The sequence below is a fragment of the Acanthisitta chloris genome, unplaced genomic scaffold, assembly GCF_000695815.1.
Source record: "Acanthisitta chloris isolate BGI_N310 unplaced genomic scaffold, ASM69581v1 scaffold4823, whole genome shotgun sequence".
NCBI lineage: Eukaryota > Metazoa > Chordata > Aves > Passeriformes > Acanthisittidae > Acanthisitta > Acanthisitta chloris.
In genome coordinates this window covers 117,044-144,859 of record NW_008664182.1, presented here as the reverse complement: position 1 = coordinate 144,859, position 27,816 = coordinate 117,044, and the positions used below count along the sequence as shown (strand labels likewise).

Sequence of the window (27,816 nt, the reverse complement as noted above, 5' to 3'; positions counted from 1 at the left end):
TTTATTATTTATGGTGAGCATACAGTGAATCTCAGGGTGATAGTGACATTTGGTCATCTATCCAAATCTACAAAGCAGTGTACATAACTTTTTACTTTAACACAGTATAAATGTATTCCTAATTTATGAATAAGAAAAGCAAAGAAAATATGACCCTAAAATAGTTACACTAGTTAGAGAGCTAAGCTAAAATAGTTAATCAGCTTTCAAAAATAATGAATTTTGGGAAAAAGAAATCTACCTGTAAACAGAAAGGTTCTCTTTGATGTACTGTGATTGCATAATAGAAGGTTTACAACTTGTGAAAAACTGAATTAAAAAGCAAAAATAATGCCAGCACACTTAGATGATAAATGAAGGTTGTCCCAGAGAAAAGGCATCCTTCATGTAAGGAACCACCTTTCAAAATCCAATCAAAAAGAACTCAAAATGTTGCAGGCAAAATGTAAATTAATCCCAGAAGTAATAAAGAAAAAAAAATAAAATTAAAAAGGTGAATTACTGAGAGAAATAAGAACTAGGCCACCTGTGAATGAGGCACAAGTTTTCTGGAATACTAAGAAACAAGAGAGACAACTGGAATCACTTAAAATAAAAACACTGCATTGAAATCAAAGAGCTAGGCCTTGCTCCATTTGGAAATGCCCAAACTGCTAGAGAGACAATCATTTTACCTAGGTCAAAAATGACAAATACTAGTATAAAGTCAAAGAGCCAAGTCTAAACAACAGTTGCATTTGCCAAACCTATTTTCTACATGTGCTTAAATTATATCTTTTTAATAAGAATCGGAAATTGAGTCTCTTACGTATGAAAAATAATGATGTGAGGTGCTAAATTAATAACCCAGATTTGCAATAGATTTGTTTCTTCTGTTCCCCATATTCTGACCTCAGCTCCTTTGATGTCCTGTACAGCAATTTGCCTGATGGCCTTGCACTGTTTGCTCACTGTCAAACTGTGCATGCAGCTGACAAATACACTACTGATTATTGATGAGCTGTGCTTGCATTCCTCTCACCAGGGAAAAGCAAGGAAAACTGCTTTTTCTTGCTTTCCCCAGTTACTAATTTTTATAGAACTCACAGGAGGTAATTAATTATCTTTGAAACTTCCTCTAATATTTTGAATTTGCTTGACATCAGCCAAAGCATGCAAAAATTTCCATGGGGTGAATTGACAGATGGAGAAAAGGAAAAGCAGACAGACAGATAGCACAGTCTAACCTAGCTATGGTATTTAAGTAGAGAAAATACAAATAAAACAATAACATTTTATCTAGAAAAATTAATATACTCATAAAAATACATTTGGCATCTTTCATAAGAACCAAGCTGTTGCAAGCTATTTAAGGTTCTATCAAAGCAATGACCTTGGTTTAAGTACCTATCAGATCTGAATAAAATACACCCCAACCAGCTTCATGCTGACATAAAAACTCTTTAAAATAAAGGTTTGTATAACAGTTTATATTTTATCTGTTGCATGGAGGAGTAGCAGATGTTAATATGATATTCTGAAATAATGAACAGCGAGATTCTGATTTATCATAACACTTAACCATCCTCTGGGGAAAAGTGAGTGGGGATCATGAAGGAAGAAGGAAGATATAAAGGTGACAAGAATGCATTACTGTACAGACGAGAATATTTAATGTGTAGATGTTGATTGCCCCAACATACAATTTAATTAGGAGTTTTAACACATTTATAGGACCTCCTCCTCATTGGGAATTCTTCCATAGCATCAAGCTCATAAACCTTACCAGGTATATTTCCACTCAGGTTCCTGAATTATAGAGCCATGACTTTTTTATATGCATCTTTAATTATCATTCCAATCATTTTATCTGTTCTTAATCAAGGGTAAGCAATCATCATTAATGTCTTTTTTAAAGAATATGGTAATTTGCTTCCTTCCAGTCCTCTGGAGCAGTGTCAGGTTCTAATGAAACATTTAATATTTTTGTTAGTATCCCAATCACTGCATTTCTAAATTCCTTTGGTATTTTGAAGTAAATTATCAAGTTCTGTTCAAATACTGCAATTTAAGACTACAAAATGAGCTTTGTTTTGAGCAAGGGGTTGGACAAGATGACCTCCAGAGGTCCCTGGTAATTTAAATTATTCTTTGACTGAAATTAATACCAAAATTTGCAACAAGGGTAGCTTGATATTGAAAGCATATTCAAATATGCCCTTTAGAATTTTTATGAGAGTCTTTCATACTTTTTTTTTTTTATTACTGTGTGCACTGTCCCTTCGTATCATGGTTGCATTTTGCTCTTTTGCTGTATTTCTGTATTTTTGGTAGCAGTGTCTCCTTCACCCTGATTCAGTTCTGCAAGATTCTGTGTTGACAAATACAAAATACAGCATTACAGTTTTTTACTTTTTTTTATATACAGTATCTACAGGGGTAGAGACTTCTGTATTTAGTTATACATCAGCTCAGTTTTAAACACAGCTAGAGAAATAATGGCCTTCTTCAAGGTCACCTCTTCAGGGTTAGTCCCAAACTCTCCTCCATTTCCTACTCATGACCACCTTATAGTCTAGGAGGATTTTATGTCCTAGCTGTATTGAATGTTTATTGTTGTTAGTGTTTTTCTTCTATCCTTGTAAGTCATGCATTGTCTCTTAGGTAGGCATCAGTCTAGGAAAATATATTTTCACAAGCTATTTATGAAATCAGCTAGGGAAAAGATGATTCCTGGGAGAAATGGGAAAATTGAGTGTTTCTAGTGATTTATCAAGGAAGGGAATTAAAAACTCCTAATTCTCTAGTGAGCAACAAAACTTCCCAGCAATATTTTGGATCCTCTCAATCATACAGCCATGAGGAAACCAGTTAAGCTTTCAAGAAAATAGAGGAAAAAACCTAACACACTTGAAATCATTGCTGCACCACCATGCAGATATTCAACTCAGTCCATTACCTGAAAGAATTCATTACAGTCCATTTTCCCTGATGCACAAATGCCAAAATCAATATACATTTCTCCACATTTTGAAAGTAGTCACTGCTGGTTACACAGTAGCCAGTCACATTTCTTGAAAAGTTTAGAATCATTCACAGACCAGCAGCACCTGAAAGCCTAAAAGGTCTCTGTAGGCTTTAATTTGAGGGAATATATACAAGTAAAAACTGTCCAGTGCATAAGTATCTAAGTCCAGCAACCTATCATCAGTAAATACTCAGGTCACAGTTGGCCAAAAAAAAAGAAAAAAGGAAGCATTTTGTAATGCAAATAATTTAACTGTTAAGCAAACCACAAACTAATGTAATACAACAATGCTAAAGCTTCATTTACCTGTTTAGAAAGGACTAACATACGACAAGGAGTTCTGCAGATCAAACATTCATCTTTTTTGCCTGTAAGGTAAAGACACATTTAAAGTATACATCAAACTGAACAAACATTGAATAAACTGTAAATAGAATTTGATGCCTAAACATTTGTTTGGAGCTTGTGGAAGAAACCTGCAGGTTACGCAAGAAATGTAAATAAACATGAATAAAGCATTTGATTCTATAACATTACACACAGTTGCACAGGGAAAATGTGTGTGAATGTCATCAGGTCTTACTTCTGCAAATAAGCATTCATGTAAATGATTTTGTGAATATCATTAGTGTCACAGAATGCAGGTGACTTTTCGTTCCGTTGATTTACATAGGATTACTTGCCTGGTTTAATTAAATGTATGCTTAAGTGCACTAATGACTTACAGTCTAGCAGATATATTGCTTTTTAGACTTGGGCCCAGTCTGGCTCTCTCAATAAAATACATGAAACCTTAACTTCAAAGAATTAATAATTTTACCTTGTGAATTCTTCCAGTGAAAAACTTATAAAATCACTTTTAAAAACTCTGTATTTTTTTTAAATGTCTCTTTGATCATCCGCAAACATATTATAAAACATTTCTAGCAAATGCATGTTATTACAATATCTATTATTGATAATTCTACTTGCAACTTGCTTTCTAAGGACTCTAATGATCAATGTTTATAAATATTGTTCTTATCTTCAAAGAGCAAATACATTTTAAACCTGATACTATCATTATTATTGAATTCACAGCAAAAAGATATATAATCTCTCAGGCATTTTTCTGCCAGACAATATTAAGAGGAGAAAGGAATGATGTTGAGGTTCTAGGACCCTGCAAGCTGCATTTAGAGGCTGCAACCCTGTGATAACTTCTAGTCAGATGTTTTTAATTCTGAAATACAGATTGATCATTTCTTCTGTGTGCCCTTACAAAAAAAACCCCAGGACATTTAGCATAATCTCAAAGGGAAAACCAGTGATATTTGTCTGCTGTTTTTCAATTCTGATAAACAACTTCTTTACTCTTCTGTGTTTTCCACAGATCTTTGTTTGAGCACATCACAGGAGACCTGGAATATGACTCAGAACCTGTACACAACACAAGAGCTTCAAAACATCCCCAATCCTCCTCACGCTGCTGAACATCTGCAGTAACAACACTGAGCCTCAAAACCTCCTTTGCAAAACCTGCCCTAAACAAAACCCTGCACTTTACGAACTGCCCTGGTGCTAATGAGAAAGCCTACCCTTTCCCAAATTAGCCAGAGCATCTCTGATTTTTTTTCAAACAGCTGTACGGATGATAAGCATCCAGAATCCAGTTTTACTCAGTTCCCTGTGCTCAAGGCTTGACCTCAAAGCCACATTCACCTGGAGAGGAGCACAAGTGGGCTTTGCATTTTAAAGGAAATCAGCAGCAAGGCCTGAAGAGGTTTATCAATAGCAATCGTGAAGAAATGCTCAGGGCTGTGTCTTTTTTTTTTAGCACAACGAGTCAGTCCCTGGGACCAAAACCAAAACAGTCAGGGACTGACTCGTTGTGCTAAAAAAAAAAAAAGACACAGCCCTGAGCAGCAATGGCTCAGGGAGCGTGTTAGGCGCCCCAAGCAGCATCACCTTTCTGGAGGCACAGCTCGCAGAGGACGTGGCCGCAGCTCGTGAGGCTGAACCTCGGGCTGGGCTTGCGGGGCTGGCTGAAGCACGAGTTGCAGAAAACCGGCAGAGCCATGGGGAGGGAGGGGAGGCTGAGGCAGACGCGGCACTGCCCCGGGCCGGAGCCTGCAGAGCCCCGCGCTGAGGCGAGCGGGCAGCGCTGTTCCACCCTCACATCCCCAAAATTGTGGGTTTGTCCTCCCTGGAGCAGTGCCCGCGCTGGGAGAGTCTCTGAGGGTTTCCCCTGCCTTCCCCAAACGTGTGGAGCTGAACTGGCCCAAGGCTCCGGGTAGAGAGCTCGGCAGGAGCCGCGTCCTCCTCCTGAGGAGTCACATCTGCGGCCGCGACGGGTGTGGAGTTCACCCTGATAAATGCAGCAAGGCAGGAAGGTTATTAAATCTCAGCCACGGGTTTGTTGTGGCATGGTTTGGTGAAGAAAAAAAAATGTGTAAAACAAGGAGTTTAATTTCTTAGACACCACCCCCTCCCACATAAAAACCAAAACAAAACCGAAACAAAACCAAACCACAACAAAAAAAACACAAAAAAAAAAAACCAACGGGGAAAAAAAAAAAAACAAAACACCCACACCAAATCTCAGCCACGGGTTTGTTGTGGCATGGTTTGGTGAAGAAAAAAAAATGTGTAAAACAAGGAGTTTAATTTCTTAGACACCACCCCCTCCCACATAAAAACCAAACCAAAACCGAAACAAAACCAAACCACAACAAAACAAACACAAAAAAAAAAAACCAACGGGGAAAAAAAAAAAAAACACACAAAAAACCCCAACCACAAACAAACAAAAAACGCCAAACAAAACAAAACTTCAACAAAAAAAAATCCCAAACAAACAAAAACCCCAACAAAACAAAAACAAAGGCCCCAAACCCCAAACCATAGTTTGCTACTTTCCCTTGATGAAAATTTCAGGATAACATTCCCCACAGACCTAGCTGCAGTGCAGGTTGTTAGCCCTGGGTGTGACAGAGCCACAAACTATAGGGGAGAAACCTCTGGCTTTTCACTTCATCAAGGCTCCTGTCCCCAAAGTGCTTCCCAAAAGAGCTGTGGTTCAGCTTCTGCTTTATGGAGTTAATGAAAAGTCTTGAAGGAGACTGAAAATGTTTCATCAAAGCGAAGATGGTTTATTCTTAGTATTACAGATCTAGAATCAAGCACTCTCTAGCTAGATTAAAGGCTCCAAGTCTCAATGCTAGTTTGAGTATAGACCTAATTAATTTGCGGAACATAATCAGCTCCTTTGTAAACTCTGACGTTGTGCCTGTGCTGGCTGAAATGTGTATTGTAAGTGGGATGAGTTAAGTTTGTCATCACAATGTAGTTAGGAGCCTTACACTAAATATCAGGTAAAGTCTGAACCACAACCTCGTAGCAACACTTTATTAAACTTTCTTCTTGGACTTCATATACCATATGGTTGTAACACATATTTCCTTCTTTCCTGCCACAAAAGGTGTTATTGCAAGACATGTTGTGAGTGAGTGCTCTGTAAAAGTAAATTTAATAACACTTATTTACTGGTCATTCCAAGTGACAACTCTAAAGTCAGAACTTTTTAAGTATAGGACACACCACAGTCAGTAGCTTTATGAGACTTTATTGTGATTGATTTGGTCTGTAGAGCATTGCTTTTGGGCTCTTCTTGGTATCAGTTTTATGGATTCTCACATACAGGTGTATTTTCATTCCCATACTGGAAATGTAAGTGAACTTAAAGGGCAATGTCATTTCCTTGCTAATGAAAACAACAAGTGAGAAGATAGAAAATAAGAAAGAAAGCAGTACCTTTAAAACAGTAATTGGTCTACAGATATTTCAGCTTTCACTACTTTTTAGACTAGCAAAGGGTCTGGAAAGGCAAGTATGAAGCCAAACCACAATGTTCTGCTATCACACTGCTCTAGATACTTCAGGTCTTTATATGTAACCACCTCCAACTCCTTACATTACTGCTGCTTTGTCAAGCTAATTATCTGGATTTTTTAACCACAGCTTTTGACTTGTCATTGTATGATACTGTAGTTACACTGCTAGTTGTACATAAACTAGCTAAATTAAGGCCTAAAGATACATGCAACCAAGCTGGGATAAGTGAAATGGAAAATTAAGTCAAAAACAGGCAAGTTCCTCAGACTGTCATGTTACTGTTGCTGAATAACTAAAATAATAATAACTCTCAACACAGAAACAGACTGAAGAAATCAGTGCAGGAATGAATTAAAATAAAATATATAGGCATTGCTTACCAAGAAACCTGTAATTTGGGTTGCTTTGACATACTTCATAAAGACTATAATTTACTTAAGCTACTATGGGAGAGGTCTGATCGCTATTCTATACCAGAATGTTTAGGACTTATCTGGAAGTGAAAAGTAAGTACAATTTCAAATTGCTTGTCTCTGTCTCTTGCTTCCATGATAATTGCTGCTGCTACCAATCAGTTCAAACTTTGAATATTTTAAAAGAAAGCAGTCACAATTATATGTAGGTGTTATACATATATAGATTGAGTTCAAGATGCTCTCACCAAATTATGCACCACAGGGGATGTAGTAATTTCTCTGCCTTCTGTCTGAATCATAGGCAGTCTGCAATGTTGAACTGTTCATGGTAGTACCAAATAAGATTACTGAGCAAGTAGAGAAATTGATAATGTTAGCAAATATTTTTTAAAATTTCTACTTTAGATTTAACAATCCTGGACTGAACTTACATGCTGCCTTAGTCACTGAGTCTTTCTTCTACATTTAGCTTTACATCTGTAGAGGGGATAAAAGATGGGATTCAAGGAGTAAAACATAAGGGGATGCCAGAGGTTGTGACATAGATGGAGAAACCAGAGTTAGAATCAGAGTAGAACATGGGAGAAGCTTGAGAGTTATACACAACCAATTTTCTCATAGGTGCAGGGTTTCTTTGAATGTTCAGTGTTACATGGTGTGTAATTTTTGAATCTATGCGTTTACTTTATAAGATTTAAACAAGCTTCTTAGATATAAAGAAATCTCTGAGAGATTTGATTTGCCATATTCCAACAGAGATGAGGATTAGTGTTTGTGCTATAGCCCACCACAAAATATTGCTGTTTGTTTCTTCACTTGTCTTCCGAAATTTTTCTTCACGCTCCTAAAGAATAAAGAAAAAGCATAATTAATACCTTTCTGGCATCTGTGTTTCATGCTGCTCTCCAGGTAACTAGACATCCCTCTTCTGCATAATAGTGAACAAACACTTGTTTCATGTTGATAAAAATGAAAGTTTGTACTTACCCATAAAGTGTGTATCTTTACAAATCAAAACTGAGAAGCAGACACACTGTATCCTGAAGCAGAAAGGTAAACAGAGCTTCCCTTGTTCCCAAAAGATATATGGTGCTAAATATGTTCCATTAGTACAGGCTTTAACCTTTTTAGGTTTACGGTCACTTCCATATTACTGTTAAGAACCTGTTTGCAGCCAAATTTCTATTTTTAGGTGACTAGTCAATATATTTCAAACAATGTCTGACTGCCTGTGTATGTAGAGAAATGTAAAAAGAACGGGTGTACCCTTGCTTGAAGGAAGCTTTATTTCTAACTACGTGGAAATACATAAATATATATTTAGTCATTTCCTTACCCTCTCCAATAAAGTTTATGCACACAGAGCAGCATGGAAACAACAGCTGGCAACATCACCCACAGCGGTACCTACCACCTGCTAGCTGCTGTGACTGACTTTGACCAAGAAAACTCTCTTTGGAAAATCCTGCTTTAAAACAACACCTGCTGCTATAAAATAACACCTGTTGCTATAAGCATGAGTTGGCAGGGATTAATTAGTTTTATATTACTGCCTAAAAATACTTTGCAAAGTAATAGAGACTATTTTGTTTAAATACCAATAGATTTTTATGACTTAGTAAAAAATAACATTGCAATTGAATAATAAACCTCTTAATACTTTATAAATCAATAAGCCTATGTACAATATTTTTAACATTTCCATTAGGGAACATACATACTCTTTCATAGTCTTGTTCTTTGGATACATGATGAATTTGCTCAATTAGATGTTCTAGTCTGACATTAACTTCATTCACTTTGTCTTTGGCATGAGCAGCAGATTCATCAAAAAAATGTTCTCCAACTCTAATGTCCAAATGGATACGCTGCAAACAGAAAAACTATTCTCATTACTGTGTCTTCTGCTTTTACAAAATTCCTTAGAAACAAATGAAACAATGGATAACTTCCCTTTAAGCTCATTACAGGAAATTAGTTTTAATTGCTTATACAAAGCCTTCCTAAAATTAGAATCGGGTAGGAAATTTAAAGTGTTTCTTAATCCTATTTTTAAAGTAGTTATAAAAATTTACAATCTGCACTAATCTTAGGGTATTATTTTATGCTAATATTGATTCAACCACCATGAAAATGTTTTCTTTATCCAAAGTAGTAAAAAAAATAAGCACCATTAGAACTGGTGATTATATTTCACATTCCAGCCCAATACTGCAGAAATTACATTCATCAGTAGTATTGCAGGAAGCTTTTTATATATGAACTTCTGTGTTTCCTCACGTAACTGCTAGTACTGTAAGACTGGAAGGAGACCAAGCTGAATCACTATTTGCAGTTTAGCATGGGTATTAAAGCAGAACCATCTGTCAGGTAACTTCTTCTTTTTCTGCACTATTTTTCCAGTATGAAATATCTCCCAGTATCCTCTAAGCTATTGTATGACCTATAGCAAAAATGCCTCAAACCAGCCAAGTAACAGAACCATAAAAAGAAGAGAGAAGAACAGACCTTATAATATTATGCAACTTATTTTGGCATGAATGAAAAATTTTACTAAAACTAACAGGAGAAACTTCTCTTAGAAGCCAATCTGTACCCAAGAGAAAATAAAAAGGCTTTAACCAAACAGATAATCTGCAAAAAGCTAAAATTTGATATTACCATATTAGAAGTTAGGTCTACTCAGTTATCAACCACAAATGAAGAACATATCTTCTTCCAGCTGACCTGGAGTTAGCTAACTCTGTAGCTGGAAATCCACCTCACAACTTTATAGCCAATTAATTTATTTATTTTGGTTTAAAGGAATTCATATAATCATCTGGATCTTACAGAATACCGCTTAAAGATTTAACCTAGCTTAATAATGGTTTTCATTTTGCCATCTTTATTCCTATAATTATAAAGAACAATATTTTCCTTTCTCTTGCTGTGTTCTCAAGCTAAACAGACCATCTTATTTAATATTTGTGATATTCACATTCCCCTTCCCTGCATCTGTTCACTTCTTTTTAATAGGATGATCAGAACTCAACATGGTACATTCATCATGTAAAACTATATTAATACAGATCCATCTATATCCGATAAAAATCACCTGCATATTCAGAATCACATTCATGGTGTGTAGTTAACTATGACCAACCAAGGCTTTATGCCCCTGACCCTCTCTAGTTGATAAGATCCACAATTTTTTTTTATTATTAGTACCTAAGTGCCTTTGCAGTATGTATGATTAAATTTCCATTCACTCTATCTATCAGTCCATAAGAACACTTAGCTATTCCAATATAATAATCCCACTTCAGTACTATTAACTCTTGTCAGTTCTGTGTCATCTACATGTTCCCAAAGTACACACCTAGGATGAAATTTGGTCTACCTCAACACATTTATGTGAAGTGTATATTTAGCTGGTTATCTAACTCTTTTGCAGACAACTGGAAAAAAAAACAAACCCCATCCCTCTGAGAGTAATTCTCACCTGTTCAACTGTCTCTTGGGAAGAGACATATAGATAACATTTTCACAGTAATCATAAATTTGCTGAGATAAATTAGAGTCATGATATCACCCGTGATGGCTTCCCCCTCTTGCCCCAAATCTGCATTAAGACTAACTTTGTTGATAGTAGACAATAACAATTATGCTAATATATTTTCAATTTGAATATTTTTCAAGAAGTGAAATATTGAATTTTCATTAGAAATTCAATCTAAGTTAGTGAAGACGTGGAATATCTTTATGACAAGTGTTTGTATTAGTCACTCTTACATATTGGTCTTTTTGAACCAAATTAGTTGTTCTTATTGATCAGAATCTTTCACATTCAAAGCATAGTACAAACATTAGGTCCCTCTATTGTTACTAGTGTTGCCTCTTGAATGCTGACTTCTTCACTATGAGAACAGAGTCTTTATTGCTTCATTACATAATGCTGGGTTTGTCTTCTTTAATCAATAGGAAACATTGAATTATCTGCTAGAAGTTAGGCCAACTTCTAATCTAGTTTATAATCTCTGCAGTTTGTAAACAATACTGCTACAACAAAGAATGTTTGAGAAATACACCTACCAGTTTGTTTCCTCCAATTGCCAAAAATCTTGTGGAGTTAGACTGGAAACAGATAATATGCTCCCCAGAGAGATAGGATGTAAAAGAAAATGTTGCTTGTGGCCCATACAGTTTTGACAATAGTACCTGCAATTTAGATATTATATATGTTGGGTTTGTAAATTATAAATACCAATAAAACAATTAAAAAACAGTACCTTGAATTGGATGCAAAAAAGGAATCAATTAACCTCCAGCACCATGAAATTTCTCTGAATTTCAGAACAGATTTAGAGAACAGTAAACAATTTTAGCTCATAGTGAACATTGAAATGTTATAGAATTCTGCAATGGCTCTCTGAAGCATACAAAGCTGGAAAACTAAGACCTTCTTTAGACACAGAAATAAATTGTTCAGTGGTGAAAAAGCTCAGGATCTCATGGCAACACAATCAGCTGCTCTGTATGAGGGCTATGTACAGCCTCGTTGTGATCTTAACTGTCACAGTTTTGCTTATCATCAGCCTTTCTTTCTGCTGCTCAAGTACATTTTGTACTGGTTTACTTCATTGGTGGATTTTCTTTCCCAAATCTGGTAGTATTGCAAAAATTGTCCACACGCATAATTATCAAACTTCGATTCTGTTTACTTTGACAGAAATCAAAAGGTTCATTTATCTTTCAGCATCTGAACTAGCTGATAGACTGTAGATTTACTTTTCCCCCAGAACTGTCATTTATTTTTAGATAGGGCTGCCTGCCAATGCCAGAAGTTAACTCATAAATCCTACAGAAACATTCCTAAAGCATATTTACCTCACCAGTAGGAGCTGAGACAGTCACAAACATTCCCAAACCAGGAGCAGATTCAAGAAATTCATGTGTATGAATATCCCAACGTTGTACTTTGTAATTCCCTGAATAAAAATATAGATAAAACTGTTAGATAAAACATAACATGAAACATTTTCATGGCTTTTTTCTGGAAAAAAATCTAAAGATAAATGATTAACAATTAAAAAAAAATGTATTTCATGTGTTTATGGTTAAAACTGCTCAGGGGAACTTTATAACTGTGTGAATGCAATAAATTTTTACTACACCAGAAAATATTCTAGAGTACTACCAAAAAATGGTCAATTAACAAGAAATACTTTCTGATTACTCCTAATGCTCTGGCAAGATTAGCCTCCAGAAGGCATGCTGAGACCTCCAAAAGCATAATGTGCTGCATTCAAATTACATTTTCCTGATTGTCTTTCATATTGATCACATCATTTATTTAAAAAAAATTACTCTGTATTGGTTTTTACTATTGAAATCTTACATTTACAGTCTTGTAGATGAATTTAGTGTGCTTATGATATCCCAGGTGAAATGAAACTTTAGTACATCTTGAATTGTTTCACCATTAATCACAAAAGTGACTCTCATATGGAGAAAACCATGTACGAGAAATTCTGCTATGCATGAGTACGTCAGTTAGAATGCATAGAAGCACACATGGAAGCAGCAGTTCCACAGCTGTAGAATTAAAGGACGTTGTTTTTCTTTGTTTAGTTAGTAAAGCACTCTGAAAACCTGCATTCCTCTGTGTGATGGATACACACAGTGTGTGAGGACTTTATGTCTAGTCCCTGCTGCTAGGAGTTATTTCAGTCTGACTTTTTTCTTAGTACTAATGTTTTAGCATATTCATCAATCACAGACTTTCTTGTTACATTACAAGTTATCTTAATTATTGCATAGGTTAGATCATCATATAGCATTGCCAGGTACATACCAACTACCAACGTGTCAGTGGGAATATCTTCAATTATACATTTCTCTTCTCTTTCTCCAGCGTGAAAATACAAAGCAAGCGAAAAAGAAATCCAAAAGTTCATAAGAAATCCTATTAATTGGCTTTTCATGTTTTTTTCTGTATCCTTGCTATAGTGTTTTTGAAGATAAATAGTTACATACAAATGCACGTAGTCCTGTGGTGTTCCTTGTTTGCTGCTTATCAGGGTATTTTTGAGAGAGGAAAAAAAACTGTGAGAAAAGGCAGCTGGTGGTTACACTTTTATAAATAACTACAGTATGTTCTGCAGAATGAGATAACATGAAAAAGACACCTTGTAAAATCTTTCTTCTTTCCCAGCATCTAGATTAAAATGTTCTTTTATACACTTAGATGAACATGAAACTGAAAGGACCTCTCAGGTACTTGAGATCAGTTCCCTAGATTACTGTAAGCAACCACATTGGCTATCTCTTTCCATAAAATGCTCAATTTTCAACTTAAATGAAGTTATTAAGTTATATTTCCCATTTATTCTGGATGATTATTTCAGAGCTTCACTACTTTTTTATTAAGGAATCTTGTAGTTTCCATCCTAACTCATTGGACATATGTGTGCACCTCTACAAAACCCAGAGGGACTACACAAAAGGTCTGGAAAAAATATAAAGAAGTCAAAAGAATGATAAAAGATTCTGAAACATTAATGAATATGATATTTCTTAGAATATATATTTCTTAGATACTGCCTAGTAAGTTCTCTAAAGAAAGTTACAGTGTAAATCAGACAATGATTGAGATTTTTATTTTTAGCTTTTGTACTAATATATAGACTGATTTGTAGGTCTGATTACAAACTCATCTATCACTCAAGTGTTCCTTGTCCTATAGAGGGAGATCATTCTGTCTGAAATGTTAGCCACAATGTCAGAGGATATTTGGTCATTTTCCAGCAGGGAGGGCCCACCAGTGGGATCATTTCCAGAAGGGAGAACCCATCTTTCAGTTGCTGTGCTGAAGGCTCTGTAGTTTGGTCACTGACTCTGTCCAACCCTGTCATGTTCCTCAGCAGCACCTGGCATTTGGAGGTGAAGTACTTCAGTGTTGCCCTTGAATGTGTCTTTGATGAACTTCTAGGTCGACTTCAGAGTTTTGTCACCTTGACTTCAGGGTATGGGATGTGAGCTACCTCTGCTGCACACACACAGGCCATGCTGAAGGCTCTGTAGTTTGGTCACTGACTCTGTCCAACCCTGTCATGTTCCTCAGCAGCACCTGGCATTTGGAGGTGAAGTACTTCAGTGTTGCCCTTGAATGTGTCTTTGATGAACTTCTAGGTCGACTTCAGAGTTTTGTCACCTTGACTTCAGGGTATGGGATGTGAGCTACCTCTGCTGCACACACACAGGCCATATATGTTGTACAGGAAAACTCCATATCCTTGATAGAATTTTGCAAACATTTATTTTGCTTAAAAAGGTAGAAGATGTATTTTATTTTGCATTTTGCTTTTATATCACTGTCAAATGCTCAGTTGCATAAGTTGCATCCTCAACACTATGCACACACCAGAGGATCATGACTAGCCCTTTTCTCATATTTTCCAGTGCCTTCTCTGTATTTTTTATTCAATTACCTCATAAAATGTCCCAATCGCATTTATTGTTGTTTAGTTACACCTACACTAATAAATAAAATGACACTGCTCTTCCTATTCATTTCTGAGCAGCACTTCTGAGAATCTGCTTTGGCAGGAGATGCATTGTGCTAGCGCTAGTAGCTGTAAAATTCACTCCATCGTAGCACGAGGACATGTATTTTCCTAGTGTCAAAGAAAAAGGGTGGACAGCAACTCATCTTCAACATCTGTAACCTAAATAAAAATTTCAGGATGGTAACTGTTACTGGATTGTGTCACATCTGCAGAAAAAAGGACTGATTCACGTTTATTGTCCTTCATTGCATCTGCTGTTTAGGAAGTCTCAATAAAAGAATGTCATTGTCTAACACTGGCAAAGGCTTATGACCATCATGGGTTCAGTCCATTTCACACCATGAATTATCTTCACATAAATTCTAGCTGAAGTTTTAGCTTGCCTCCAACAAAATACAACATCCCTATACTGATAGATGGATTATCAGATGAGAAGTGATTCCATAAACATTAAACATTACTTCTTTGACTCCATATGGTTAAGGATAGAGGAATAAAAATTGCATCTCATGGTCGTTGAATCTTTAGGAGTCTCAAGGGTGATATTAGGACTCCATTACTACTTTAGCATTTATCCATCAGAAATAATTTAAATAGAGTCTCATCATTTAATTGGACTTTTACCCCTCCATCACAGGAGGTCTTGACTGTCATGCACCTGCATAAATTCTCATGCCGTACTTATACCTGCAAGAATTATAGATTGTGAGCTACTTAAGCAAGCATCCTTTTAGCTTATTGAACTTCCAGGTAATCAAGTTGTAATGCAGCATATCGAGAATCTTTTTGTATCAGGCATTCACAGTACCTGTAAGTTGTCATGTAGACAACTTCTGCATACAACATCCCATTGAACAGGATCTGGCTGACTTCAGAATTGCTCTATCCAGTGTTAGATTTATTTCTTGAACGTGTTAAATATTGTCATGGAATAATCTGAGTTACTTCATTATGTTGGATTGTTCATGACTGATCAGACATTCCCAATGTACTTCAGTTACCTGGGACTGGGAATATAATGAAGTGGACCTTTTTGCCTTGAATACCATCAGGTACTCTCGGACCTTTTTTTGCACACTAGTTATGACCTGCTGAGGACAGTGCTTATTCAGTGTTCAGAAAGGCTGGCATACACTTTCCCTCCCCCTCCAGTAGTTAGGCACACATTAGTTTCCATGACCAAGCTGAACCTAGTGTAGTTTGGGCATTAGAACTATTTTTTGATGAATTCAAGCCTGTCCCTTCCCCAAATTATCTTTACAGCATTGTGCCATTTTGACAATTGCCTGCAACATTTCGTAGCAGGTTTGGTGGACAAGATTTGGTCAGTTAGAGTTGACCCTCTTATACACTGCAATTATGTAGTGTAGAGTTGGCCCTCAATTGTGGGAAGGCATATTTACTTAGAAAAATGGAACAGGGCCTCAAACTGCTGTTATTATGTTTACTTCGCACACAATCTGGGCATTCATTCCGGTCATCACAGAATCATAGAATGGACTGGGTTGGAAGGGACCTTAAAAGTCATATAGTTTCATACCCCCTGCTGTGGTCAGCAACACCTACCATTGGACCAGGTTGCTCTGAGCTCCATCCAGCCTGGCATTAAACACTTCTGGGGGTGTGGCATCCACAACTACTTTGGGCAACTTGTTCCAGTGCCTCACCACCTTCACAGTATAGAAATTCATCCTAATATGTAACCTAAACCTACTCTCTGTCAGTTGGAAGCCATTCCCACTTATCCATTTACTACAAGCTCTTGTAAACATTCTCTCTCCATATTTCTTGTAGGCTCCCTTCACGTTCTGGAAGGTCACAATTATGTCACCCTGATTTCTTGCTCCTGGGGATTGCTAACTCTTGCACTCTGTGGAAGGTTTCCTTAAAGATCTGACAGCTCTTTTCTGCTCCCTTGTCCATGAGGGCCGTGTCCAAGGGGGTCCTATTGACTATCCTTGATTAGCTGGAAGTTTGCTTTCCTGAAGATCAGGGGCCTAACTACTCCTTACCTGAGCCATATCCCTCAGGACTGCAAATTCCACCAATGCATGATCACTGCAACCCAGTTTGCCTCCAGTCTTGAAGTCCCCCATTAACTCACGCTGGTGACCATCAGATCCAATATCACTTCTCTTCTGGTAGGTCTATTACCTGGCTCAAGAAGTTATCCTTCAATCTTTCATGTGTTCACAGCTAACTGTATTTAAATACCTTAAGGTAATGGACAAGTTGTCAGTAATGTGGCACCCTATTCCACTATAGGAATTTAATCTGGTGTTGATTATTTTCGTAGGATCAGAGTCCTGTGGTGACTTTTTTTGCTGCTACACTTACCTTTAACTGTGTCTTCCATTCTGCAAGAATATCTGCAAGGCATCAAAGCAGATTCTTCCTATGAAACATTCTTGAAAAAAAATTGTTTTTACAAATCCATTTTGAGCTTCCTTTCAAAGTGCTTTCTGAGATTACCTTAACCCATGATTAATTTTCCTATTTCCTTCCCTAAATCTCATGTATTTAGGACCACAACATCTTGGCTGCCAGCCATCTGTAATGCTAAATGTAAGGGAAAAGGAAGGGAGAGCTTCTCTGTGTTTCTTCCCAGTCCCAAAATTTTTAAGAATATTCCAAGATTGCTAAAAATAAAAGCTACAAATTTCTAGCAGTATCCATGCAGATCACATACCTCACTAATCAGTTTAACAAAGATATGAGGAATGTGCTCCATCATTAGAATGTGCTTCACTCACTGCATCCACAGTCTTGCCAAGTAATGTCTCTATCCTGGGAAAGAGAATACCTGGAACTATATTTATGGCCAAACTTTATACATCCACAAGGGCATCCTAAGAGAACTGCATATTTATGAAGGTCTCCTGAAGTCAGAGCTTACAAGAATACCTCATATCCAGGTAACTGACTGGATAGGAAACTTCTGCCTTTGGAGGAAGCTGCACACTCTAAAATATCAAAGTTGTATATCAGTGACTGAAGTTTCCTGAAGTGTGTTGGCTTGTTACATATTCACTTCCCTTTCTACTTCACCTCCCCTCTCATCCTTTCTCCTTCAGCATCCTTGGGGAAACCTTTGGCTACAGAGTTTGAGTAGACACTGGGACTGCTCCACTCTCAAATCATATCTTGCTGGACTGCACTCCCAGATTCAGGTCATGTATACAATTGCAAATGCAGATATTTTGCTGCTGACCCTGGCCCTGTATTTGTCCTGGGCGCGTAAGAGGCAAAACTCTAGTGTTTAGAGAACTTCCAGGAATGGACCTCCAAGGATACCTTGTGCTTTGTGGGTTTGTTTTCCCTAAAGCATAATTTAGACTTGCATCTGGTATCTGCCCAAAGTCTTTATTGAGTTAAATTTGTCACTCAACAATCAATCAATCTGGAATTAGTTCCTGTCCTTAGAGAATATTTAAATATATACTTCAATATATGCTTATGTTTTCTGATGTGATGATAACTGTGCAAATATATAGTAAATAAGTTTAATAGAAAACATAGAATGAGTTAAAATGAATATGAATAGAATAAAGAAAAATACTGACAATTAGCAAAACTCAATATAGTGTACTAACACTATTTCTGTTATAGAATGGCAACAGGGGAACCTGAAAAATAAAAAGGTATTATAGAAAGAGTAAGTGAAACAATTTTGAACAATGAGCAGCAGTAGGAATCAGAAGAATGAGAGATGTAGAAATTCCTACATTAGCTCTAAAAAACTGTGTGTTTATCAGCATTTGCAGGACTAACTAAGTCTAATCTAATAAAGTTTCAAATTTATTTGGGTCTTTGTAAGATTTATGCCCTGGAAAAACAAATACAGAGAACATTTTAAATGTTTCAGTCCTATGGAGTGTACAGTGTGCTCCTTCAAGTACATGACAAAGTTTCTAAAAAGAATCTACTGAAATCAAATCTCCTCTTCAGTATCTGTGCTGTATATTTGTAATATTGCAGTGTGCTGTAAAAGTTTTGTGAGTTGACTGAAAAGTTATTCTATGATTAAGTATTTTTCCAAAATTCTTTTCCTAATTGGTAGCCACAATTCTTCATAAGCCACAAGTTACACTCATTTTATAACAGTTATCTGAGCATTAAAATTTGCAGTCAGGACCAGTTTCTGGGATGTCGTGCTTTGTTATAGCTGTGTATAACTTAATTTCAGATAATAGGAAAAATTGCGAAGTTTTCTCTGTAAAAAGGTTGGGATTACACAAATAGCAGCAAACATATTTAAAGAAACGTGGAGACAGTTACTGCATATATAAAGGTAATGATATAATTTATGTGATGGTCAACAGAGTTAACTTTGAGAGAGCTGTCTCATGAGTGACACACACCAACAATCAGTTTTTTAATCTCAACTAACACTTTTAATTCAGTTCAGAGGTTTTCTACTAGTATCCACACTTCTTAATTTTTCTAGCAGTTTTGTTGGCCAAGTGTTCTCATGCAGTTATTCTTCTCACTTTTGAGAAAAAAAAGAAAAATACATTTTCATATACTCATAAGTCTCAAGACAAGTTTACTCAGTACCACTGTTATCTTAACCACACTGCATACATGTGGTCACTCTGACTTATGTAAGTAGTTTCTGAAGAAATGCGTGTTAAGCATGGTTAGAAAGACAACAAAAATGCCAATAAATTATAAAAAACATAATTTAGAGGAAAAAATTAATTTCTAGGTATAAATAGCTCTAGATAAACAAATTACAGTATTTAAGTAGGTTATTAGTTTAGATTTTGTGACTGAAAGACTTTTACGTATGTGAAGTACAATCTTTCCAAATATCTTCTTTTCTGCCACTAGAGGGTACTCCAAGAATTTACAGTGTATTTGGAGGAAGGATTTATTTGGGGGGTTTTGGTCCGTAAATGATCGAGTACTGTTGTCATACTAAACCTTAGGAATTTAACCCCTCACATCTTAATATTAAATAACAACTGTCAAAACCACTCTAATACACCTTCTCAGCAAAATTGTGCAGCATATCCAGATTGTAAAGAACATTGACTGATGTGTAGATTAGCTTTGAATTTATCCTACTTTTAAATTAGCTAAATTATTATAATTTGCATATTTCAGACACAATTTTCTGGTTCACATCCTGTTTCTTCGTCCAGATTTGGACAAGGCATTCCATTATTGGCAGGATGAAGAAGTACAAAACGAGTTCTGGTCTTGGTCCCTGTTTCTCTGCAAACACCTCTGCAGAGACCCCATGAAGACCATTGTGAAACCTCACAGTCCAGTGGTGTTTCTGCAATACATACAATAAAGGGTAACATTACATGAAGATGTACTTAAGTCAAATACACAGTTGGAAAAGCATTAATGATGATCAAATAGCATCCTTTCTTATACAAAAACACATGTGATATGAATAAAATTCATATGATGTATCATTAAAAAAAAAAGGTTGATTTCAGCTCCTAAACTCATCGACACTGGGATTATTATCATTGCAGTCTAGAGCCTGTCTGAGGTATTATGTCAGTAGTGCAGCATATTATCTATTCAATGAAAATACAGAATTCCTATAAAAGAAAACTATGCTGAAAAGAATTGTACTCAAAGATTGAATTAAAAAACATTTACTGTCAATTTTATAACTCATTTGCCTTTGCATGACTTACTAAAAAGACTGGATTAAAGTTTTCTCTGGTTTATTTATGTATATTTATAGTTCTTTGCAGGTAACTACTTGTTTGTGTAGTTGTTCGTGCCAATTCCATTTTAATTTTGTTCCAATTTGCTTCAGAAGTAAAGAAAAGTCCTATTTTTTATCACTAAATCATTGTTTGATGTGTACACTACTGTTGCCTTTGCCTATATTCTGTCACTAGATGCTTTCTAATACTAAATGGGTTTGCAATATAGTTTTAATTTGCTGCAAGAAAAGAAGTTAGAAACTCTAAAGTACTTTCCAAAATCTATGTTTCTATTAAAAAACCCAAAACATAGGTGAACATTCCTTATTAGGGTAAATTAAAATATTGCTTGTCACAGGAACTTGCATCAAAACTGCATGTTACAGCATTTGTAGGTGTGCACAAAGCCATCTCTAAATGCCACACTAAATGTGTGACCACTGGTATAAATTTCTGGTATTACAGTGAACTCACCACTTCTGTTGTCATCTCTCATTCCTATGTTTCTAGAGGGAATGAGGGACACAGCTTGACCTCTGGTAATTAAATCTGTCCTTTTAATTCTGGAATATGTTTTTAAACAGACTGATTTATTGGTTAACATGCAGTAAAGTGGGGATTTGTGATTAAAAATGGTTTTTGAAATACTGTACTTTAAATACATTGTTTTAAATTTATGGCCTAACAAGAGCCAAATGCTCCTTTCCAATGTTAAGGGAAAGATGTGTAACAATCACTTTGAGTATGTCTTGTTTACTAGGAGAAATACATTAAACCACTATAAATTGATGAATACTTTTAATAAAGTATAAATCACACATTATTAGCTGCATAGAGAATGAGCTTTAATTTAGTGATTTGGAGGTGACCATCACAGAGCTAGAGACATGCAATGTTCAGACGTTCTGGAGAAACTCTTGGTACATGATGCCTCTTCTCATAATATGTTGCTCCTTTGGTGCAAATATTGTGTAATTATATGTTTGTTAATTCAAAGATTTGAAAATCACCCTTAAGACTGAGTCGAGCCAGTAGTATGCATGTCTTCCTGCCTAGTCAAGTTTATTAGCTAATATTTTTAAGAAAATGAAAATGAGAGAGAACATTATTTTCATTGTCAGGATTTATGTTTCTGTTGTAAATATGCCCAAATTAATTGAATTATATCAATTTTTATTGCACATGACTGTCAAACCCTGTGACCTAGAAAGAGACTACAATAATAGTTCTTGGCTTCATCATGATGTAAAAATTTAATGATGAATATTTACTTCAAAGTTGCAAAGAATTTGGAAACTCTGATTCTGATCAAGTGTCGTTTGTTTCTCATAAAATTCACTGATCTGCAGTGATATAAAGGCATAAGCAGCTCTTACTGTGGATATAACCCAGTCCTTTGAACCATAGCTCAAATATGCAATCCCTTCCTTATTCTTTCAGGAATTCTCTTTTATGTCAACTGGCATGTTTTATTTCCCGTGTCTGAGTCTGGAAACTATTCCTATGCAGATAGCAGAATATTCTGCCTGATCACCTGTTCAATCCACATCACCTGCCAGATTTCCACGTATTTTCTGAGTGAATGGAAATAACAGAATTGAGAACACCAATGTATTAGTCACTTACCTGAGACAGAGTCTATTATTTCATTGCTTTTAGCTGGAAGATTAATATAAGGCGCAGAAAGACCCAGCTGGCTTTTCTTTAGTTTCACCATTGTTACTTGAGCAATAGGTGGCAAAATTTTGAGTTTTGGATAATAAAATGAGTTTGCTGGGTGACTTGGAGAGGAACAAGTGATCTGTGAAATAAAAAGAGGAATGTTGAATAAACTACATCATATTAGTAGGAAGATAACTGTAAAATCATGCTTATACGTCATGCTGATACTTTTTGGCAAGTGGATTGCAGTTTCTGTGAACCTCAGTTCACATAAGTACTGCTGGTGATCCCAGAATTTTTATGCAGGATACTTTGAGACTGGGCAAAATGTACCGTGTCAGCCTTTGGATACAGAACTGTGGTGAGAGATATCAAAAATATAGTAATATATGAAATAGTTTGATGGAAAAGACTGGATATTATTACAAGAAGAGTACAAGAGTATTGAATAATAATATTAAGTATGCTATAGCAGCTATCATATGGAGATAAGAGGCCAAATGTATTGTTTTCCAGCTTTGCTGTTCCTTTTCTCATTACACATTAGCACAGTATTTGTCACTAGATAAACTGACCTTTTAGAAAGGATTAACTGAATAGTTAGAGTATTCAAAACATTTGAATCAAAATCCTCCATTCTCCACCACTCTTAAATGTCAAAAACAAAATATGAAGCATATAGAGGATCAAACAGGCAACAGAGATTGAACATAGGGTCACCACATTAGTGCTGAAGTTCTCTGCTTTCCCTTAGCTCCTTTCCCTCAAATGGAACAGCTTAGGCTTCAGCAGTGCTCTCAACTGAAACTCCTCCTCACATCAGTATTCACTACTAAGAATTTTCCTGTTTAGATACATATTTAGTAATGCCATGACTTTTGCAAGTATTTTCATTTTCCTAGTCCTTTAAGGATTGTCAGCTTTTCCAGAAAATAATTAAAATGTAGAGAAAACATTTCATGAAGCATCTGCATTTACCTAATACATTTCAAAGATGCAGAAAATAAACAAAAGCAGGAGGTTTATCAGCTGTGTAATAAATCCATATGTAGAGAGCATCAGCACTCTCAAATACTGAAATCAGGTTTATAATTATAGAATAGTTATCTTCTAAAGGGAAGACTCAAAACATACCTGTATGAAGTGCTAAGATATGTATGTACACCTACCTCTGTAACTGTATCCTGTGGAATAGTGGCAAAGTTTGGGGAGGAAAATGTGAATCCACTATCAGTTCCAGCATCATATGGAAATAGATCTACTGATACTTCATCCATCCAGTGATCTCCTTCACAGAGATTTAGGCTGTCAATACCCACAAACCAGTCGGGGCTTGGAACAATTCGTACAACAAATGAAACCTAATGAAACAAAATGATCCATTAGGATTACATCACTTATTCTAGAATGCTTTGGACCTACATATAGTAATTTTAAGTTAAAATTTTTCAAAAAATGTATTATGCTCTTCTATTTTATAAAAGCTGTACAGTGCTCCCTGCAATGTGACATGCTCTTTAGCAACCCTTTGCATTACATTGTTCCTACAAGTGAGAACTCAAATATTTAATTTCAGATTCTGGTGACATAAAATAAACTTTCGAAATTAATGTGTGTGTTTACTTACTAAGGGATGTCTTGGATGCACTTCTAATTCAGTAGAGGTTTGTCCTGTACCACTGGAAATTGCAGGAGCAGAGAAGATTCCATGTACACTCTGAATTTTCTCTCCAGCTTCTTCTATTTCTTTCATTAATACCCATGCTTCACCCTTTTCAGCAAAATCACGTACACCATTGCTGGCATATTCATTTTTTTTCCACATGCTGTAGTCAGAACTATGAGTAACACCTATTTGAGTGAATACATGGCATGACATAAAAGTCATAAAATGTCCCTATTTCTTCATTTTCTCTATTTCTGAGGTTTAAAAAAATGTGTATAAAATTGAGTGAACACTAAAACATTTGGCTTATCATTGTTTGTTTCAGCTGCAGCCAACTGAAAACAGAAGTCAATTGAAAACAGTTGTGGATACTTCAATTTCTGCATTTCATTCTTAATAACTTTGGCTGTTCTTTTGCTGTAGTTGTCTTAAAATTGAATATTAAGACAAAAAAATGATCAGAGGTCAAGTGATTGATCTGTTCTTAAGACAGTACATACTTCACTTACCTAGCATGGATGACCACTGTGCTGGGGGCCTGTAGAGTGGATACTGCTTAGGGAAAGCAGTCTGACTCCATTTCCCTGTGAAGATTATCCTGTACTTAGCAAGTTCTTCTGCTGTGCAAATAGAATCATCCCCCACAGGCAAGCTGCTGGCATAACCTAGTATTGCTACGAGTACTGTCCAGATAACTTTGCAGGAGCAGTAGACAAACATCAGGTTTTCCATTCCCTTCCACACAAAAAGAAAAATAATGTTAGCCATATTAGTCACTCTAAACTAAAAAATTAATAACAGTTACCTAATAAAATGTAATGTACCATAAGTTGTAACCAAAAAGAAAGCAGATATCTGAAACAAAAATTGTTATGCCTCTAAAAACATTACATGCTTTCAGATTTGTTGTTTTCATGCTATATACCACAAATCTTTAACTTTACCTGGGACAATTGTTTCTAATGAAAATAGAAATATCTTATCCTTGTCCATAGTACAGCCTTTGAGAAAAATCTGTTCCTGATTTTCTTTTGAAATCTGATTAGAGTCACATCTTGATTTAATTAGAGTAGCAACTGTTTCTGTGGAAAACATTAGTGGTATATTTATTCTTCTAAAGATTAAATTGCAGGTTACTTTGCCAAAAGAAATTATTTATTTTAAATTTGTGTTCTACAAAGGCTGTTTAATAGCATAACATTTAAAGTCAAGTACATTTCATATTTATATAAATTACTTTGCTGTCATAATGTGGATTAAAAATACATTGTAACTCCTTTAGAATGTTTAAACTGCACAGTTCTAAAAAATCTAATATTTTTTTAAAAGTTACTGCCATAGGTTGTGCAAATTTTGTTTTTAAATTAATATGGTAATTGCATCAGACTGTTGAACCCCAGCAATTGTTTAAAATAACAGCCTTAAAAGCTGATTTTTAAATGTTTTTGTCCTTGGAGAAAACTGTAAAAACAGAACTAAATCACCAATAATATATTAATTTGTAAAAATATCTGTGAATACTCACTAAATATTCCTCTGGAGCACTGGTTGGGGGAGAGCACCTGCTTTTGCTGGCAGCTGAGTTGGTCTGCAAGAGAAGACAGTAGGAGTCTTGCTATTTATGCCTGAAGAGGGTCCCTTTGGTCCAACAATTATTGCAATCTTTAGGCTTTCCAGGTTTGCAAAAATCATGCCATCTTCTTGTTTGCAATCTCTTTGGATGGACTAGAAGAGGTCTCCTGTCTGCCAACTGGTTCAGGTTCCTTATCAGAAGACTGAGATGCTGAAAAGACAAAATGCTTTTAAAAAATACCTTGGATTCTTAGTAACAGTTTGAGTTTTCTGGTGCCTTTACAGTTCTCTGCTCTTATTAATGCCTCCAAGCTATACAAATGAACTGATTCCAACACTGACATAGTTCTAGTGAATACACTTTAAATGAGAAACATGTTTTCTTGTAAGTTTTATTGTCTGACAGATGCTCCTTCCAAACATTTACAGAGAGCTTGCTCACTCTCACACACCATATGTATGTGTTCAAATAAAAGGGGTGAGGCAGCTAAAAATGTCAAGGGGAAAAAAAGTTACATTTCATAATTGCACATACTCACACAGACTGTGTCTCCTGCAAATATGAATTAATTTAAAGTAGTACAGTGTATATTTTTGTGTTGTACAGTACCGTATGCTGGATGATGAAAGGGCTCTGTAACATTGTGGTTGGAAAGAGTTGAGTGGTTTTGGGAAGCTCAGAGATTTTTCTGAGCTGTCTTCAGAGGAAAAACCCCAAATAAAAATCTTATTATTACAGTTAAATCATACATCCTCTGTAGCACACCACATATACTTACATCACTAACACTATTTAAATTGGCTGTGCAAAATCATGCATTATACAGTGGTGCAGTAAAAAAATAATGTTTAATCTTAATTTTATTTTCCCCACCACCTTTCAAGTAAAGGAAAATAGGGGCTTTGTGCCATATCTATAAGGTTATCAAGTGCTACTGTGGCTGATCAACAAAGGAAGTTAAGTTCAAAATTCTACAGTGAACCATGAAGATAATATTTCAGAGTTTTCTTTAGAAATTGTGAGGAATGTCACTTAAGTACTTCCACAGATCTCTAACATGATGGTGGAGCATATGGGAAAAAAACCAAAATAAACCCAGATACTTCTCAGATGAAGCTCACAGGCCATCACAGCATACAGGATATAGCTTAAGTGACATTCTGTTGTCCACCAGGAGGCACTTCTCAAAAAGCATGTTTGAGCTTTGGGGCACTTTAACTGGAAATTTCCCTTCTGCCCCACACCACATGGTAAATCCAAGCCAGGAGGTGAATAAACTGGGACGTCTGAATGGAATTTTCATTGATTATTCAGCTGACAAAATGGAATCTCTTACAAGTTTCAACATAGACGGATACGGCACCTATAGCCACAATTCCTCTATATCCGGATAGATTATGGGAATAGTGTAGTAGGTTAAGCCATCTAGGCATGGACATGCCCTTTATTTCCAAGGTTTCTTCCTCTGTCCTATGTTAATGCTCTTTTCCATAATTGATTTATTTTCCAGAAGCCAGATTCCACTAAAAAGAGCAAAGAGCACTCATGGATACTTTTATACAAGTTCTTTGAGTGTTTGTTGAAGGATGATATTTGAATTACATCCAGCTCACTCCCTCCTACACACAGAATTCCAGATCCACAGGTTTCTTAGAGATTTTAATTTAATTACATCAGAAGTGGATGATCTTTCCAGCCCAAGCAGCCCTCTAGAAGTACTATACAAAGGCGCCACAAGTATATTTCTAAAAGCATTGTTAAAACTACTAAAGGCTTACATATTTATTACTAAGTAGCTTTATACTTGTTGTTTATCATCACAATTACTGAACCAGTGAACTTGACATATTGAAACATACTGTGGCACTGCCAGAGCAACACTTAAAATGAGAACAAAGCAACTAGCCCTGAATCTGGCACAGAATTATTCAGTATATCAGACTAGCCTTTTCCTTTTGAAGATAAATTACTGGCAAAAGGCACAGCACCAGACTAGATCATTCTGATTCCATGACTACAGGTTATGAATGTACCCAGGAATGGCACAGTACATGCAGGCTGCATAATTTGGCACTGGGCTTTTCCTTGTTTACAATGAGGGCCCTACCATGACAGATTTCTCAGGATTAAGTTCTTCAGGACCTAAAGCCTCATTCTTATCTCTGTTGGATTCATAAGGAAGTTGTTGGACAAAATACAGCGACTGTACATTTATTTAATTAGCTTCTTGCCCCACACCCCACCCCCATGGCTGAGGGAAGGGAGAAAAAAACCATAAAAACCCATGCAGAGTAATGTTGTCAGAAAATACTAACTTGAGGATTCCCAGTCTTATTTCTTTAAATAGAAACTGTGCTAAGCATATTCAGTCTCTGACATTGTGAAGGACATCAA

General features: G+C 36.0%; 3 protein-coding genes across 3 annotated transcripts in view; all 3 read right to left on the bottom strand.

The window, feature by feature from the left end:
- The window catches only part of RNF212 (ring finger protein 212), a gene marked incomplete at its 3' end in the record, with an annotated part of 17,652 nt that extends 12,586 nt beyond the window's left edge, over nucleotides 1-5,066 (bottom strand). Inside the window, exons 1-2 of the mRNA XM_009071228.1 lie at nucleotides 4,955-5,066; nucleotides 3,314-3,375 (exon numbers count right to left, since the gene is read on the bottom strand). Coding sequence (XP_009069476.1) covers nucleotides 3,314-3,375; nucleotides 4,955-5,066 — 174 coding nt within the window. The remainder of the gene's footprint in view (nucleotides 1-3,313; nucleotides 3,376-4,954) is intronic.
- Nucleotides 5,067-7,979: 2,913 nt separating this feature from the next.
- On the bottom strand, nucleotides 7,980-13,272 carry LOC103798941 (transmembrane emp24 domain-containing protein 11-like). Its single transcript, XM_009071227.1, has 5 exons — nucleotides 13,133-13,272; nucleotides 12,166-12,266; nucleotides 11,371-11,496; nucleotides 9,018-9,164; nucleotides 7,980-8,140 (listed from the first exon to the last, which is right to left on the bottom strand). Exons 1-5 carry the CDS (start codon nucleotides 13,260-13,262, stop codon nucleotides 7,991-7,993), a joined length of 654 nt encoding a protein of 217 aa, XP_009069475.1. The 5' UTR covers nucleotides 13,263-13,272; the 3' UTR covers nucleotides 7,980-7,990.
- A 5,853-nt stretch (nucleotides 13,273-19,125) lies between these two features.
- On the bottom strand, nucleotides 19,126-25,480 carry SPON2 (spondin 2, extracellular matrix protein). Its single transcript, XM_009071225.1, has 6 exons — nucleotides 25,375-25,480; nucleotides 24,359-24,584; nucleotides 23,811-24,034; nucleotides 23,353-23,544; nucleotides 22,148-22,322; nucleotides 19,126-20,130 (listed from the first exon to the last, which is right to left on the bottom strand). Exons 2-6 carry the CDS (start codon nucleotides 24,579-24,581, stop codon nucleotides 19,952-19,954), a joined length of 993 nt encoding a protein of 330 aa, XP_009069473.1. The 5' UTR covers nucleotides 24,582-24,584; nucleotides 25,375-25,480; the 3' UTR covers nucleotides 19,126-19,951.
- Between the last annotated feature and the right edge of the window lie 2,336 nt (nucleotides 25,481-27,816).

Bases quoted from the DNA above. Each gene is read 5' to 3' on its own strand.
- LOC103798941 (XM_009071227.1), bottom strand. From the start codon at position 13,262: ATGAAAAGCCAATTAATAGGATTTCTTATGAACTTTTGGATTTCTTTT. The intron at 12,267-13,132 runs GTATGTACCTGG...ATTTTTATTCAG, and splicing joins CACTGACACGTTGGTAGTTG to GGAATTACAAAGTACAACGT. The intron at 11,497-12,165 runs GTAAATATGCTT...TCTAAATTGCAG, and splicing joins TCTCAGCTCCTACTGGTGAG to GTACTATTGTCAAAACTGTA.
- SPON2 (XM_009071225.1), bottom strand. From the start codon at position 24,581: ATGGAAAACCTGATGTTTGTCTACTGCTCCTGCAAAGTTATCTGGACA. The intron at 24,035-24,358 runs GTAAGTGAAGTA...TCACTCAAATAG, and splicing joins ACAGTGGTCATCCATGCTAG to GTGTTACTCATAGTTCTGAC. The intron at 22,323-23,352 runs GTAGGTGTACAT...TTTATTTCACAG, and splicing joins CACAGGATACAGTTACAGAG to ATCACTTGTTCCTCTCCAAG.